This window comes from Anabrus simplex, chromosome 11, assembly GCF_040414725.1.
Source record: "Anabrus simplex isolate iqAnaSimp1 chromosome 11, ASM4041472v1, whole genome shotgun sequence".
Classification (NCBI taxonomy): domain Eukaryota; kingdom Metazoa; phylum Arthropoda; class Insecta; order Orthoptera; family Tettigoniidae; genus Anabrus; species Anabrus simplex.
In genome coordinates this window covers 18,142,152-18,155,367 of record NC_090275.1, presented here as the reverse complement: position 1 = coordinate 18,155,367, position 13,216 = coordinate 18,142,152, and the positions used below count along the sequence as shown (strand labels likewise).

At 39.6% G+C, this 13,216-nt stretch overlaps 1 protein-coding gene across 1 annotated transcript in view; it reads left to right on the top strand.

The window, feature by feature from the left end:
• Positions 1-13,216, top strand: part of LOC136883434 (uncharacterized protein CG43867) — a 357,708-nt gene that overhangs the window by 273,076 nt on the left and 71,416 nt on the right. Inside the window, exons 7-9 of the mRNA XM_067155715.2 lie at positions 4,150-4,289; positions 8,548-8,769; positions 11,963-12,213. Of these exons, the coding sequence (XP_067011816.2) occupies positions 4,150-4,289; positions 8,548-8,769; positions 11,963-12,213 (613 nt within the window). The remainder of the gene's footprint in view (positions 1-4,149; positions 4,290-8,547; positions 8,770-11,962; positions 12,214-13,216) is intronic.

Below are 13,216 nucleotides of genomic sequence, written 5' to 3'. Positions count from 1 at the left end.
CATACTGTTCAAGTCATGCTTGCTGGATGAGGAAAATGGTCGATGATGATGACAGGAAAGAAAATCTTTTGAAAGAAAATTTGGCCACTCTTAATTTCTTTAAATCGTACCTGTAATGCACTGAGTGTTTTTTCAGATCAGAACTGTATCATGCTAGTTCTTCTGTGGAACTAATTTAATGAACATTCACACTATTAATATTAGTTTTAACACGGTTTGTCAAGGATTCATGAAAAGGACATAAGCTCGTCAAAAACCCTTTTGTTTGAGTGAACAGGAAAGCACACTCGGAGTTTTGTAAACAGTGTCGTCACTGATTGAAAGAAGCATGGAGACATGTTGTTTTCTCAGACAAATCTCACAATTTTTGGGTTTCAAAGAGAAAATGTAGTTTGATGGAAAGAGATGGAGAAGTTCTTGCCTGCATGCATGGAGCCATTAATCAATAAGGGTGGAGAGGCAATTATTATATGGGACTGAATTAAATGTGCAGGCTCTGGAGAGTTGAGAATTGTTAATGAGAGTATCAACAGTGCGCAGTACTGTAAAACTTCTAGAAGAAGAGATGCTGCCATCCGTCACTAACCTCCTTGATGAAAATGTTATATTTCGGCAAGATAATGTGCTGGCTCACAAATTTTAAAAAATCACTAATTAGAGGTTTGAGGACAGCAACTTTGAAACTTTGCCCTGGCCTACAAGATAGATAGAAGGTGAAACCAAAGAACGTGGCTGAACCAAAGTTCATGTCGCTGAGCTATGGAAAGAAACTTCTAAGAAAATGTGTATGAAGCTCATTGACTCCATGTGAGATTGTGTGAATAAATGCAGACAGACCAGAGGTGATAATTTAGCTGTAAGTTGTGAAGGACTGTAATTTGATTATATGAATACTTTCTGCATTTATTCCAATTTTATTTCATTTTTTACTAGTGTCCCTAAACTTACTGTAAGTATAATAATTTCCTGGAATTACGACCTCTTTGTAATTGGAATGTCTATCTTTATGGGTTACTGAACTGAAGAGCTTCTCTTTTTTCAAAATTCATGCTAGAGAACACTGAATATTTATTCCAAACTTTCCATATTGACCTGCCTCATGGTGTTCGTTCTGAAATAACTGAGGCTTTCTTGTCTGCCATCTTCCTGTCTGCTGTGGATCCAATATTGCCATTTAGTCAAAAAGGTAATGTTGTATATTGGGTTTGGGAAGCCACAGTTAAAGGGTTCAACTCTCAATCTTAACAACTAACCTGAGTTGAGTCTCCCAACCCCAAATTTATCCCCATTCTCACCTAAGAAAAATAATACAACATTTGAAATCCTTAAAATCTGTCTCAATGCTTGGTCCTAATACTTAAAAACACCATAACAACACAGTTAATTCTAGAGGTTCTTCACACAACTACATGAATCTTCTGTCAAGTTCTTTTTCTGCCTCTCCTTGTGTCTTCTCTCCATCCCCAGATTCCCACGAGCCCTGAGGACATCTGTGCAACATTTGGAACATATCTCCCACCCAGCAGTCGGATGGGAAACACCCATTGCCGATGCTGTAACTTTCCGTTAAATTCATATTTTTGGGGTCTTTCTTTATTTCTATGGTCTCTGGGAGTTTTCCCTCGAGATTCTGGGGCACAGCTACTAAAATCTTAGTTTTATCAAAATTAATTTCTTGACTTGTTTTGGAGGAATGCTTAGCTACAAAGATTTTAGCAGTTGCCTCCTGGAATCTCAAAACAAGAATCCCAGAGGCTACAGAAATAAAACACCCCAGCGTTACAAAAATCAGCAATAATCGTGGGTACCTATAGTACACAAACCACAAGGGGTGTCCCAACAGGAAGATTCCAATATGCTGTACTTCTGAATATAATATAACAGTTTGCACATAACACAATGTGCACTTGTGATCTTCACTAACACTTTATTTTTGCACATAATCTCCTTGGCAGTTGATGCAGTATTTTGTCTGAGGGTTGGACACTGTCATTAACTTGTAATATGTGGTGTCCTGAGCTTATTTTTATTTAAAAGTTGTTTTACGTCACACAGACACAGATAGGTCTTATGGCAACGATGGGATAGGAAAGGGCTAGGAGTGGGAAAGAAGCGTAAGTTACAACCCCAGCATTTTCCTGGTGTGAAAATGGAAAGCCATGAAGGGAACTAACTTCACGACTGCCAGCAGTGGGGTTCGAACACGCTATCTCCCGAACACTGGATGCTGGCCGCACTTAAATAACTGCAGCCACCGAGCTCATTGTCCTGACCACTGAGCCAACATTTGCCCGCTGTTTTGACATCCTCATCATTTTGAAAGCTGAGCCCTCCAGATGTTCTTTTGAAGCCAGTAAGAGATGTAAATCACTTCTCTGCCATGCCAACTGTTGTAGGTCTGCCACTCAACACACAGTTAACTGACAACTGTTGCCACTCTCCCAGTCTGAAATTTGAAGCATGATTTTGTCACACTCTGATGACTCTTCACTCTTCCAGCATAGACTCCCACCAACTGAAAATGAATTTCCACAGCTGGTACATTCTTCACGTTGAGAAGTCGAATAACAGCACAACTTCCTGCTTGGACCACTGCTTCAGTGAAGTCTCTACTTTTAACTGGCTCTTGTCACCAAGAAGATAGTGCACAGTGCTACCAACTAATATGAAAATAGCAATCAAAGCATGAACAAAGTTCGGCCAAACAACTTGCAAATGTACTTTTGACATGCCCCTCATATCAATATGCAGGATAGTAACCTGAAGTAGAAACACGACCTGACTTAAAGAGAATGACGATTTGAGAAACTACTGTGTTAGATCTGTCAAAGACAACTGGCAACTGGTCAGAGAGATCAGGCTGAGACCAATCAAAAACGAAGAAGAATATGCAGGATAGTTCTTGAAAACACAGGAAACCCCCTCAATTTCAAGAACAGTAACAGATATTTCCATCACATGATTAGGCAATATGTATGTTCCAGATGTTCCAAAGATGTCCTTGGAGCTTGTGGGAGCCTCGTACAATATAAGGTGAGGCACAGTGACCACCTTCATAGCTAATATAAGAGCCTGGATAGACTGAAGTATGGGGTACATCACCCACCTTAATAGAGAATACTGTAATATTTTTTATATGTTGGCAACATGTACATAAAACAGTCGACACAGTACAACCTGGACAAAGAATTTAACAGCAGTTTAACAGGCCTTGGAAGCTTCTTCTTTAAGATACATGAATGTTAACCCGTCAGTGAATGGGTCATAATATGTTCCGTGAGTGGACAGGTTGTGTCTCGCAGACCTATTCTGAAATACGTTCTTAATACTTATTTAAAATTATTTATTTTCATCAGTGCTGCTATAAATGCAGCATTATCGCCATATTATTATCACAGAATCAACCAGTTTAATCACAATGATAGTATTTTACAACACATTTTTGTTAGCATTGGGTTTTCACACATTAATATTATATTTAACTTAAAAATCAAAACGTTTGGAAATTGGACATTCGAGTCCTATCTCTCAGTGCATTTACATGTCTTCATAGACATTGCGCAGAAATACAGCATGCTCCAAACACAAGTACTTTTTGCACTGGCAGCACGAGAAGCGGATCTTTTGTCTTTGCAGTATGCACACCACCCTCTTTTATTCCCAATATTTTCATGTTCTTCTTCTTCCTTTGCCCCAGATTCATTGCAAGACCTAATATAAAATGCTATTTATGAATGTAGTTGAAATATAAGACAGAATGCCAGCAAAAAATAACTTACATGACTGGACGGGTTGAGTCTGACAGGCCCACAGAGCAGTAAAATATCCCACAGATCATAAGCAAAGTGAACACTTCGTCACAAGTCTGTCGGGTTCCTAAACATGTTTAGACAGGAATGTAGCGGAAACCACAAGAAACCAACTACTTCCATCTCTGAGAAAAACAAGGAAATGGACGCACAGAACCTAACCTCTAAAATGCTCTTATCCTTCATCATTCTCGCTGTGTACATTTCTGCTGCCTCCTCTGCCCACACCGGCCTGTAATAGAGTTCCTGTCGTTATCTTTAGTGTGAATGCATGTTCACTGAGGAGGGCAGTTTGTTTAATAGTTGTAGTTAATGTCATATGCTATTTCTGTATCTGCAGGCGGTGTTCAGACAGTGGTGGCTCTCTGGATGCCATTGTTGCAGAACCCTTGTATGCCGAAGTAGAGCGACGGAACTTGCAGCAGAAGCAGTTTGCTGAACTGGAGCAGCGACGGTTACAAGGAGGAATACACACACTCGGTAAGTTTGGCTTCTCTTGTTGTATCTTATGTTTGTTCAACAAACAGGATGAATGTCAAAAACATATCAGATGTAAGGCTTTTTAGGCATTTTGCTCTACTAACCAGAGTTTCATCTTAGGTCTGACACGAGACTCATTAGAGTGGGATGTGTCACCCTACCCACTGACACTGAGGTGTATGCAGGTGAACTTATTAGAAGCCCTTAAAGGAGGCACAGTCTGATAACTGCATACAGGAGATAAATCTCCACAATGGAATTATTGCCCACCTAGCAATTCTGAATGGAAAATTCTAAATTCCCATGGAGGGAATTAGATATTTCTCACCAACAGAGCATGCATAGAGCATGGGAATTTAGAATTTTCCATACAGGATGAAGCCGAACTCAGGAATACTGATGGACAGAGGGAGCTAATATTGAAATAACAATTTAAAATTACTGGTTGGTGGATTAACTGTTTCACTTCATTAAGTTTAGTTGGTCAGTATGGATTCTTTTAATTAAATAGATTACTCTTGTATAACTTCAAGTTATTCATTCAATTAATCAATCAGTCACCACAGATCTGCATTTAGGGGAGTCGCCCAGGTGGCATATTCCCTATCTGTTGTTTACCCTCTCCTTGAATGATTGCAAAGAATTTGGAAATTTATTGAACATCTCCCTTGGCAAATTATAACATTCTTCCAATCCCTAACTCCCCTTCCTATAAACTAATATTTGCCCCAATTTGTCCTCTTGAATTCCAACTTTATTTTCACATTGTAATGTACACCTACACATACACCGCTCATACTTATTCGTCTACTAATGTCATTGCATGCCATCTCTCCACTGACAGCTTATTATATACCACTTAGTCGAGCAGTTCGTCTTCCCAGTATTACTGTGTACAAGCTCTCTGGTCCTACTCATAAATTTATTAGGTTTATTTAGCCCACTTCATCATCATCATTTCCCAACTCCAGTTTCCTGGGTGTGGTGTACAAGCACTCGCCATCTCCTTCTGTCTTCATACATCTTCTGATCCAGTACATCCTCCCATTTGTATCCTCTCTCCTCCACATCTGATCTTACAGTCTCTATCCAACGTTTTCTTGGTCTTCCCTGTGGTCTTCTTCCTACGAGATTAAGGTCGAAATATTTTCTGGCAGGTCTTTCCCTGTTCATTCTCATTATGTGCCCATACCACTGAAGTCTGCATTTCTTTATGACACTGATAATAAGAACCTCAATACCAGCTACTTTCCTATTCACTTCATTTCTGATCTTACAGTAAATAAATTCCAGTTTTGAGAATTTTAATGGGTTCCTTTTTTTTTTTTTTTTTTTTTTTTTCAATGTTCCTTGGACTTCAAAAAGTTTAAAAGTTCAACTGTGTGTTCCTAAATAATGTTAATGTGTAGTGCATCATTTTAGATCTGTCTGTACACATAGAAATAAACTATTCGACAGAGAAACACCTATTCTATAAATGATATTTTAAAAACATGTATGGTTGCAGAACTTTTGTAACTCCTAAACACTGGATGTAAACAAGCAATAACTCTTTTCTGTTGGAGACGTTGACATTAACTTGGAATGCTGCTATAAATATGAGGTTATAAAATCAATGTTTCACAGACTGGGTTTGTCCTCTCTCTGGAGCATCACGGGGAAACCCGGTGAAGGCTCTCGCCCACTCCTCTGTCAGCTCAGATGTGGGTCGATGCATCAGTAGTGATATGGATTCCAGACTGGACATTAGGAATGCAGTCTGTTGTTCATGCTGGAAACTTTGTTATGTATTGTAGTTTGTCAGCCATATTTACTGATTATTTCTAAATTATTTATACACATTTCCACTTGCTAATACTGCTGCTTCTTCTTCCGCAAGTCTGAATCGTATTCATCATATTTCTCTGCAGGAGCTGTGTTAAGTGAAGGGTTGTATCAGTTGCCTTTTATTTTATTTTAGCAGTTAGATGTCATAATCAACAGTGCTGTATACTTTGATAATGTGTACTGTTTTGCAAACCACACTGGTGTGTTTGAATTTGAATTTGATTTTTCAATAATTTTGTGTACAAAGTAGCCTTCGGAAAGCCACCATCTCGGTATTTACCCGGAATTCAAATATAGTACCCAGGGAATTTTCTCCACAGTGAGCCTAGGTACGGTTTTTAGAGAAAGCGTTAAGTTGGTGGCAGCAGCTAGGCCGAGTCATTGGCACTACCTTGAATGGCAGAGGCAAACGGTAGAGAAGGTTTGTGAACAGTACAATGTGCGCACAGAGAAACCTGGTACAAGTGCGTCCGAATACTAGCGAAAGTGTTCACTATTGAAGAGAGAGCATTTTTAGTCGAACACATTTTCCACAAAGGTGATAAGTTTACAGAAGATGTCTTTCATACACATTTTCCTAATTTGAGATATCCAAATCGCAATACAGTTTGTGATCTGATGCATAAATTGTGTGCGACTGGTTCAGTTCATGCCATACAAGAAGTGGAAGGTTATGATTAACGGACGAAAAGCTTGATCAAACCTCAGATACGTTGCCGATTCCTACTAAATCAATGCACGAGTGAACACAAGAACCAAGCCAGTGGCTGTCAACTTACATTCGGGAGTTAGTGAGCGGTCCTGAAGATGGTTTTCTGTGATTTTCCATTTTCACACCAAGCAAATGCTGGTGTTGTACCTTAATAATGGTTGTATCCTTCCCCCTTTTAGCCCTTTCCTATCCCATTATCACCATAAGACCTATCTGTGCCGGTGCCACATAAAATCAAAACTGTAAAACCTGAATACGAGTGTGGAATGTCCAAGTGGACAGGCTTGGTGCCAAGCAAACATCTTCTCTTAAGTTTTCTCTTCTTCTCAGTACAAAGAATTTCTTGCGGTGAACTGCCTCTCGACGAGTCACTTCAGTGGAAGAGAGCAAACGCCTGAAAAGCCAACATCTAATGTTTGATCAGATTTTTTATATGCTCTATTGGTGGAAAAATATCTAGTTCCCTCCATGGGAACTTAGAATTTCCATTTGGAATTGCTAGGCGGGCATTAATTCCATTGTGGAGTTTTATCTCCCGTATGCAGTTATCAGACTGTGCCTCATAAATAGGCTTCTGATAAGTTCACCTGCATACACCCCAGCGTCAGTGGGTAGGGTCTGACGCATGCCACTCTGACGAGTCTAGTGTCAGACCTAAGACGAAACGCTGGTTAATAGAGCAAACGCCTGAAAAGCCAACATCTAATTTTTGATCAGAGTCACTTCAGTGTCGGACTGACAAATGGTCTGCCATCTGATGGACCAGGTGGTAATTATTTGTTTATATCAGGCTTTAATCAAGTCTAGTCAAAGTGAACTTCATGAAATGACATCTGTTATGGGCTACCCAACTACATAAAACCACTAATATAAGCATCACTCCAGAGGCTCGTAACTTGAGCGTGTATGTTGGCGACCACGGGGTCCTTAGCTGAGTCCTGGCATCACTTCCACTTACTTGTGCCAGGCTCCTTTCATCTATCCTGTCCGACCTCCCTTGGTCAACTCTTGTTCTTTTCTGACCACAATGGTATTAAAGCATTCAAGGCCCAGCGAGTCTTTCATTTTCATGCTCTTCCTGGCCCTTGTCTTTCTTTGGCCAATTGCTTCATTTTTTCAAAGTGTCAAATCCATTCCTTTTTACGCTCTATGAACCCCTATGGGTGGGGACGCACATCAAAAATACACCCACAGTATACCCTGGCTGTCATAAGAGGGGCGACCAAGGGGTGCTTGAATTAGAACCATGAGACTTCTTGGGATTAGTAGCAACAGTGGGTGGATCACTAGGGGTTTACAGTATCCGTGATTAGTACCACTGTGTGAGGAACACCACGGGTCTGGGTATTGCCTGTGATTAGTACAACTATGTGAGTGACACCGTGGGTCTGCGTTGCCTGTGATTAGTACCCACAATGTGAGGAACAGTCCTGCCCCGCGGTGCAGCGAGCAACGCGTCCGCTCGTCACCCAGTGGCCCCAGGTTCGATTCCCGGCCTGGTCAGGGTTTTTTAATTGTAATTGATTAATATCCCTGGCCTGGGGACTGGGTATTTGTGTCCTTAATATTCCTTGCCTCACATTCAACACTTTAAACACTTCCACAATTCCACTCACACGCATCGTACAAAATGATCATCGTCTAGAACAAAGTAAAAAGAATACAGACAATGATATTCTTATAATTCTGAGATACTGGATATTTTCTTTTCTTCCACAGGTCAAGTGATGGATGCAACGAATGCATTAACCCAAGACCTCCAGGCTGCAGTTGAGAGCCTGTCTTTGCTGCCATCCGTATTAACTCCACCACCATCGACAGCGTCAGGTGGAGACGAGACGATTCACGATTATGCCGAGATCTACACCCCCAGCCGGGAACGCACCCCCTGGCTGGCTGCCACCGTACCTATGTCTCATGGTAAAGATCTCTTGCTCTTACGTATTATAAGCCTCTTGTATACAATCAAAATGTTTGGTGAGGTGAAATTTTTTGTTCTATTCAAACGTCTCTTTTGTTTGTTATAAAGCTAAAGCTGCTCCTCCTCCAATCTCCCTTTTGGCAGTGGCGTATATTGGTCTGAACATCTTGGCTACTCCTCAACCTAGTAATATACAAAACATTACATTACATTTTTTTAAAGTCTTATCTATTTGTATGTGAAGTTGAGACGTCTGGTTTGGGATGAAAATTCCTCAAAGATGTCATCAATGAAGTTGCAGTTGGGACACTTGGGAAGTTTCTGAAGAAAGGACTTTTCAACTGACATTAATGCCAAACCGCATAAACGGTCTTGTGTCTGTGTTGAACCGCAATATGAGTTTATTCTCTTAGTGCAGAAAATGTTCTTTCTACAGATGCTGAGGTTGCTGGTATAGTCACAGTTAATGTTGCTGATTTTAGTACTTCTGGAATCCCTTGCTTTAGTCTGTTTTCATATATGGTGGAACGAATTTCATGGATTGTTCTTTCGAGAAATGGAATACGTAGTAAAATTTCACAATTTTTTTTTACAAGCACATTATGTTGGTCAGTATGCAGAGCCTATTGTTTATCTAGCTATAAATCTATTACTATATTACCAAACTTTGCAAAATTCATACTACTGCAAATGTAAACCTTCCATTTATCACATTTCTGAACTGCCATGCGATAAGAGTTCACATTTGAAAACCTTTTGTTTGACCATACATTAACTTCATAACCAAATAACATGGCCAGCAATATATAATAGTTTAGACAGTTTAGAACAACCAGGCAATGATGATATGATATGACATGTATACTCGTGCTGTTTTACCTTCACTTCGGCACACAATATTGCAGTTCATGTTCATAATTTGAGCTTCGTCACTGTATGGACAAAGAGGGCTGAAAGGGACTTTTAATAAACTCTTTTATGCAATAATTGGCATTTAAAGCCCCCACAGGTGTTTGTTCTATCATCTTCTCGCAAAACAGAAGCTGGTACAATTAAAACAAGGCATTGTAAGTAAAATTATAAAAATCTTCAGCATATAGCCACTTAAACAAATCACAAATCGAAATTACCATAACTTCTAAAACATATTCACATATATGCGTGTGTTAATGTCTATATATTTCTTGCTTTAAAAGTTTTTAACTATATAAGAAACCGGTAGCTGTAGCCGTAACTGGCTCGCTTTCAGTGCTGAGCCTGCACCGAACGAGTGTAGGTATGGTGGGAGGGGAAGAGGGGCGTAAGGCTGCCGCTCTCCGGTCGCGGTTTCTACAGCGTTGCCGCATTCAGTAACCACTAACTATAATTTCTTTCGATGAAGAAGAATGTGCATGAATGTCATGATTGTTTGAATGCTCTGCTGAAACTGTAATAAAGTGTTATTTATTTTTAATGTAATTTTCTTGGGCTACCATCGGTAACCCGTAGAATACACCCCTGCCTTTTGGCTTCTTCCTCTTGGATCTCTGCTACATTCTCTGTCTCAGGATTTTACCTTCTTCTGTTCTTTACATATATCCAAATGATCTGAGCTGAGTCCTTTCTGTCTGATTGACCAGATTTTCTGTATTCAGCTTCCCTCTACTGTAATTTCCTTGCCTTTGAACTTGTCTCTTCTCATCTTATCTTCCATACATCTTATGAAGACTTATAAATATAATTAAAGGAGAGGGAAAGAGAAACCATACAGGTTGTACAATGTCTGTCCTTGTCTCGTCTTCTCACAGTAACCTGTGAATTTTGTTCACCGTATTATAGTATATATCCTTTTTAACACACTTATGCTGAGAATGTGCCAAGAATGTCAACCTGATTAGTAGCCTTTTGCAAAACCAAACCCCTTGGACTACCAAGCGACCGCTGCTCTGCCTTAAGGCCTGCAGATTATGATTATGAGGAGTCATGTGGTGAGCACGACGAATCCTATTGGCTGTTATTCTTGGCTTTCTAGACCGGAGCCGCAGTCTCACCGTCAGATAGCTCCTCAGTTGTAATCACTTAGGTTTAGTGGACCTCAAACCAGCCCTCAGATGCAGGTAAATTCCCTGACCTGGCCAAGAATTGAACCCAGGGCATCTGGGTGAGAGGCATATACGCTACCCCTACACCGCGCAGCTGGCAGCCTTTTACAAGACCCTCTTTAAAGCGCCACTTAATTTAAAATTTTGAATAATTTGACTTAAAACTTGCAAGAAACGACGAGGATGGTATGTGCTTACTACCAACAATAATTACAATGATACAGATATTGATTCCCATATTTATCCTGAATGAGTAAGTTCACAATACTTGAGGTTCCCTATGAGAATCAATATCTGTATCATTTGGTGGCCTAGCAGGCATCAATTTTTGTAAAAGAGACCAAGTCTCTCTTAGTGTATTGACACTGCCTGTGGCTCCGAGTAGCCTACACTAGCCATGCTTCTTGGTACATGTGCTAGTTACCGATGAGCCCAAATTGGCACAATGGGGCGAAACGCTGGCAACCAAGAACGAGTTAGCTGGAAAATTTATCATTTCCAATAACGGACCATTTATATTGGAATTAATGATTAAGTTACAAAATATTTTTTTTAAACAAGGCAAGTTGGCCTGGCAGACTTTCTCTTTCTTCTCCATATCTTTCTATTACATTAATTCATTTTTTGACCTGAATAATCAGGTAAGAGAAATAGGAAGAGGGTAAGAATGTACAGGCTTATATTTAATCCATTAATTTCACCTGTAACTATGCCTGAACTTCTGGTCCAGGAAATGCCAGTACTACATCTCTACACATGACTTGATTTGACACTTGCTTACCAGTTCTTAATGTTAACCAGATAATTTGACATATTCTCAAACATAACGATGATTTTAGGTAGACCTTGTCTGCGATTATAAATTAATTATAATTAATTATGAAATAATAAAAACTATACCAGTCACAAGTTTTTATTAAATTATTTACCTGATGAAGGAGCAAAGTCTCTGAAACACATAGTGGAGTAAAAAAATTTGATAACAATTTTTATTATTTCACCAAATATCCTGTCAAATATTGAGTTTAGTTCATTTCATGAAAAATTTGTTTGTGTACAAGAGGCAGTAGATGTATTCAGCTGTAAAGGAACAAACATGACGAGCCTGAACTAGACGTGTGTTGTGTACCAGGTGGCGGGAGCACAAGCAGTACAAACAGTGGTTCCATCTCCGTGGACGGAGCCTCTTGCTCGGCCAGACCTCCCACTCCTCCGCTGCACCGCTTCCCCTCCTGGGAGTCGCGCATCTACCAGGTGGCAGCCGACGGGCTCCAAGTAGCGGGACCCGCGGAGCAGACCGACAGCACGAACAACAACAGACAGCAGCATTCGTCTGCAGGCTACTGCGATATCAGTGTGCCTGTGTATGCTACAGTGAAGGGGGTAAGATTGGATAGTTTAGTGGTCCACTGTATGTTTCTCTTGCAACATGAAACAAAGCACATCTAGATTCATAACACTGAAAAACAAAATGAAGAAATGTTAAAAGTTTTCATGAAAACATCACACACAAAATACACTAGACCATGTTGTTACCACAAACACGCACACACGAAATGCTGCTAATTGTGCACACTATATGTACATATTCTACACACATGCACTAATAAAATGCCATCCTGAAACAAAGCATTACTACGAAGAATAAGAATAAGACTGGAGACTTCAACACTTGCATGTCAACCAACCTTCCGCCGTAACAAATTCACATACTTGATTAACGACTTGCGCTCATAACTCTTGTTAAACAACAACACTCAACACTCAAGATTGCCTCTTTATATACATTGCCTTGCCAGGCTTCTAGAAGAATATGACACAACATGTTTTCTCATAATTTCGAGAGTCTCCGATAGCCTGTTTACAATGAAAGGTTTTTCCTACACAATTCCAGTGGCAAGATGCGTTCTTCTGGACTATTACAGTGTGTTGCACAACATGGCAGTAGATTTATACATTATATATACAGGCAATAATAAATTATATAATATCAGTTACGTGTTCTTACATTAAATAAACTCATATTAATATACATACAGCAGATGTTTTATGACATAACCTCATAAATAATACGGCCATGATTTATACCAAATAAAGTTCGTACCCAACTACGTAAATAATAATACTAATAGATGTAAATAACTTCATAGCCACACCGCACAAATAGTAATAATAATAATAATAATAATAATAATAATACAAGCTCGATATTTCCATTATTTACCCATGGGTTTAGTGAATATTGCTTCCAAGTATACTAGTCTATTACACTTGCGTCAACCAGAGGTGCAGAAATTTTCTCTTTATTCAGGAGCCAGAAAAAATCCCACCAAGTTGGTTACTATAAATAATAGAGTTGCGCTACTTAGCGTTGATTTCAGTATTA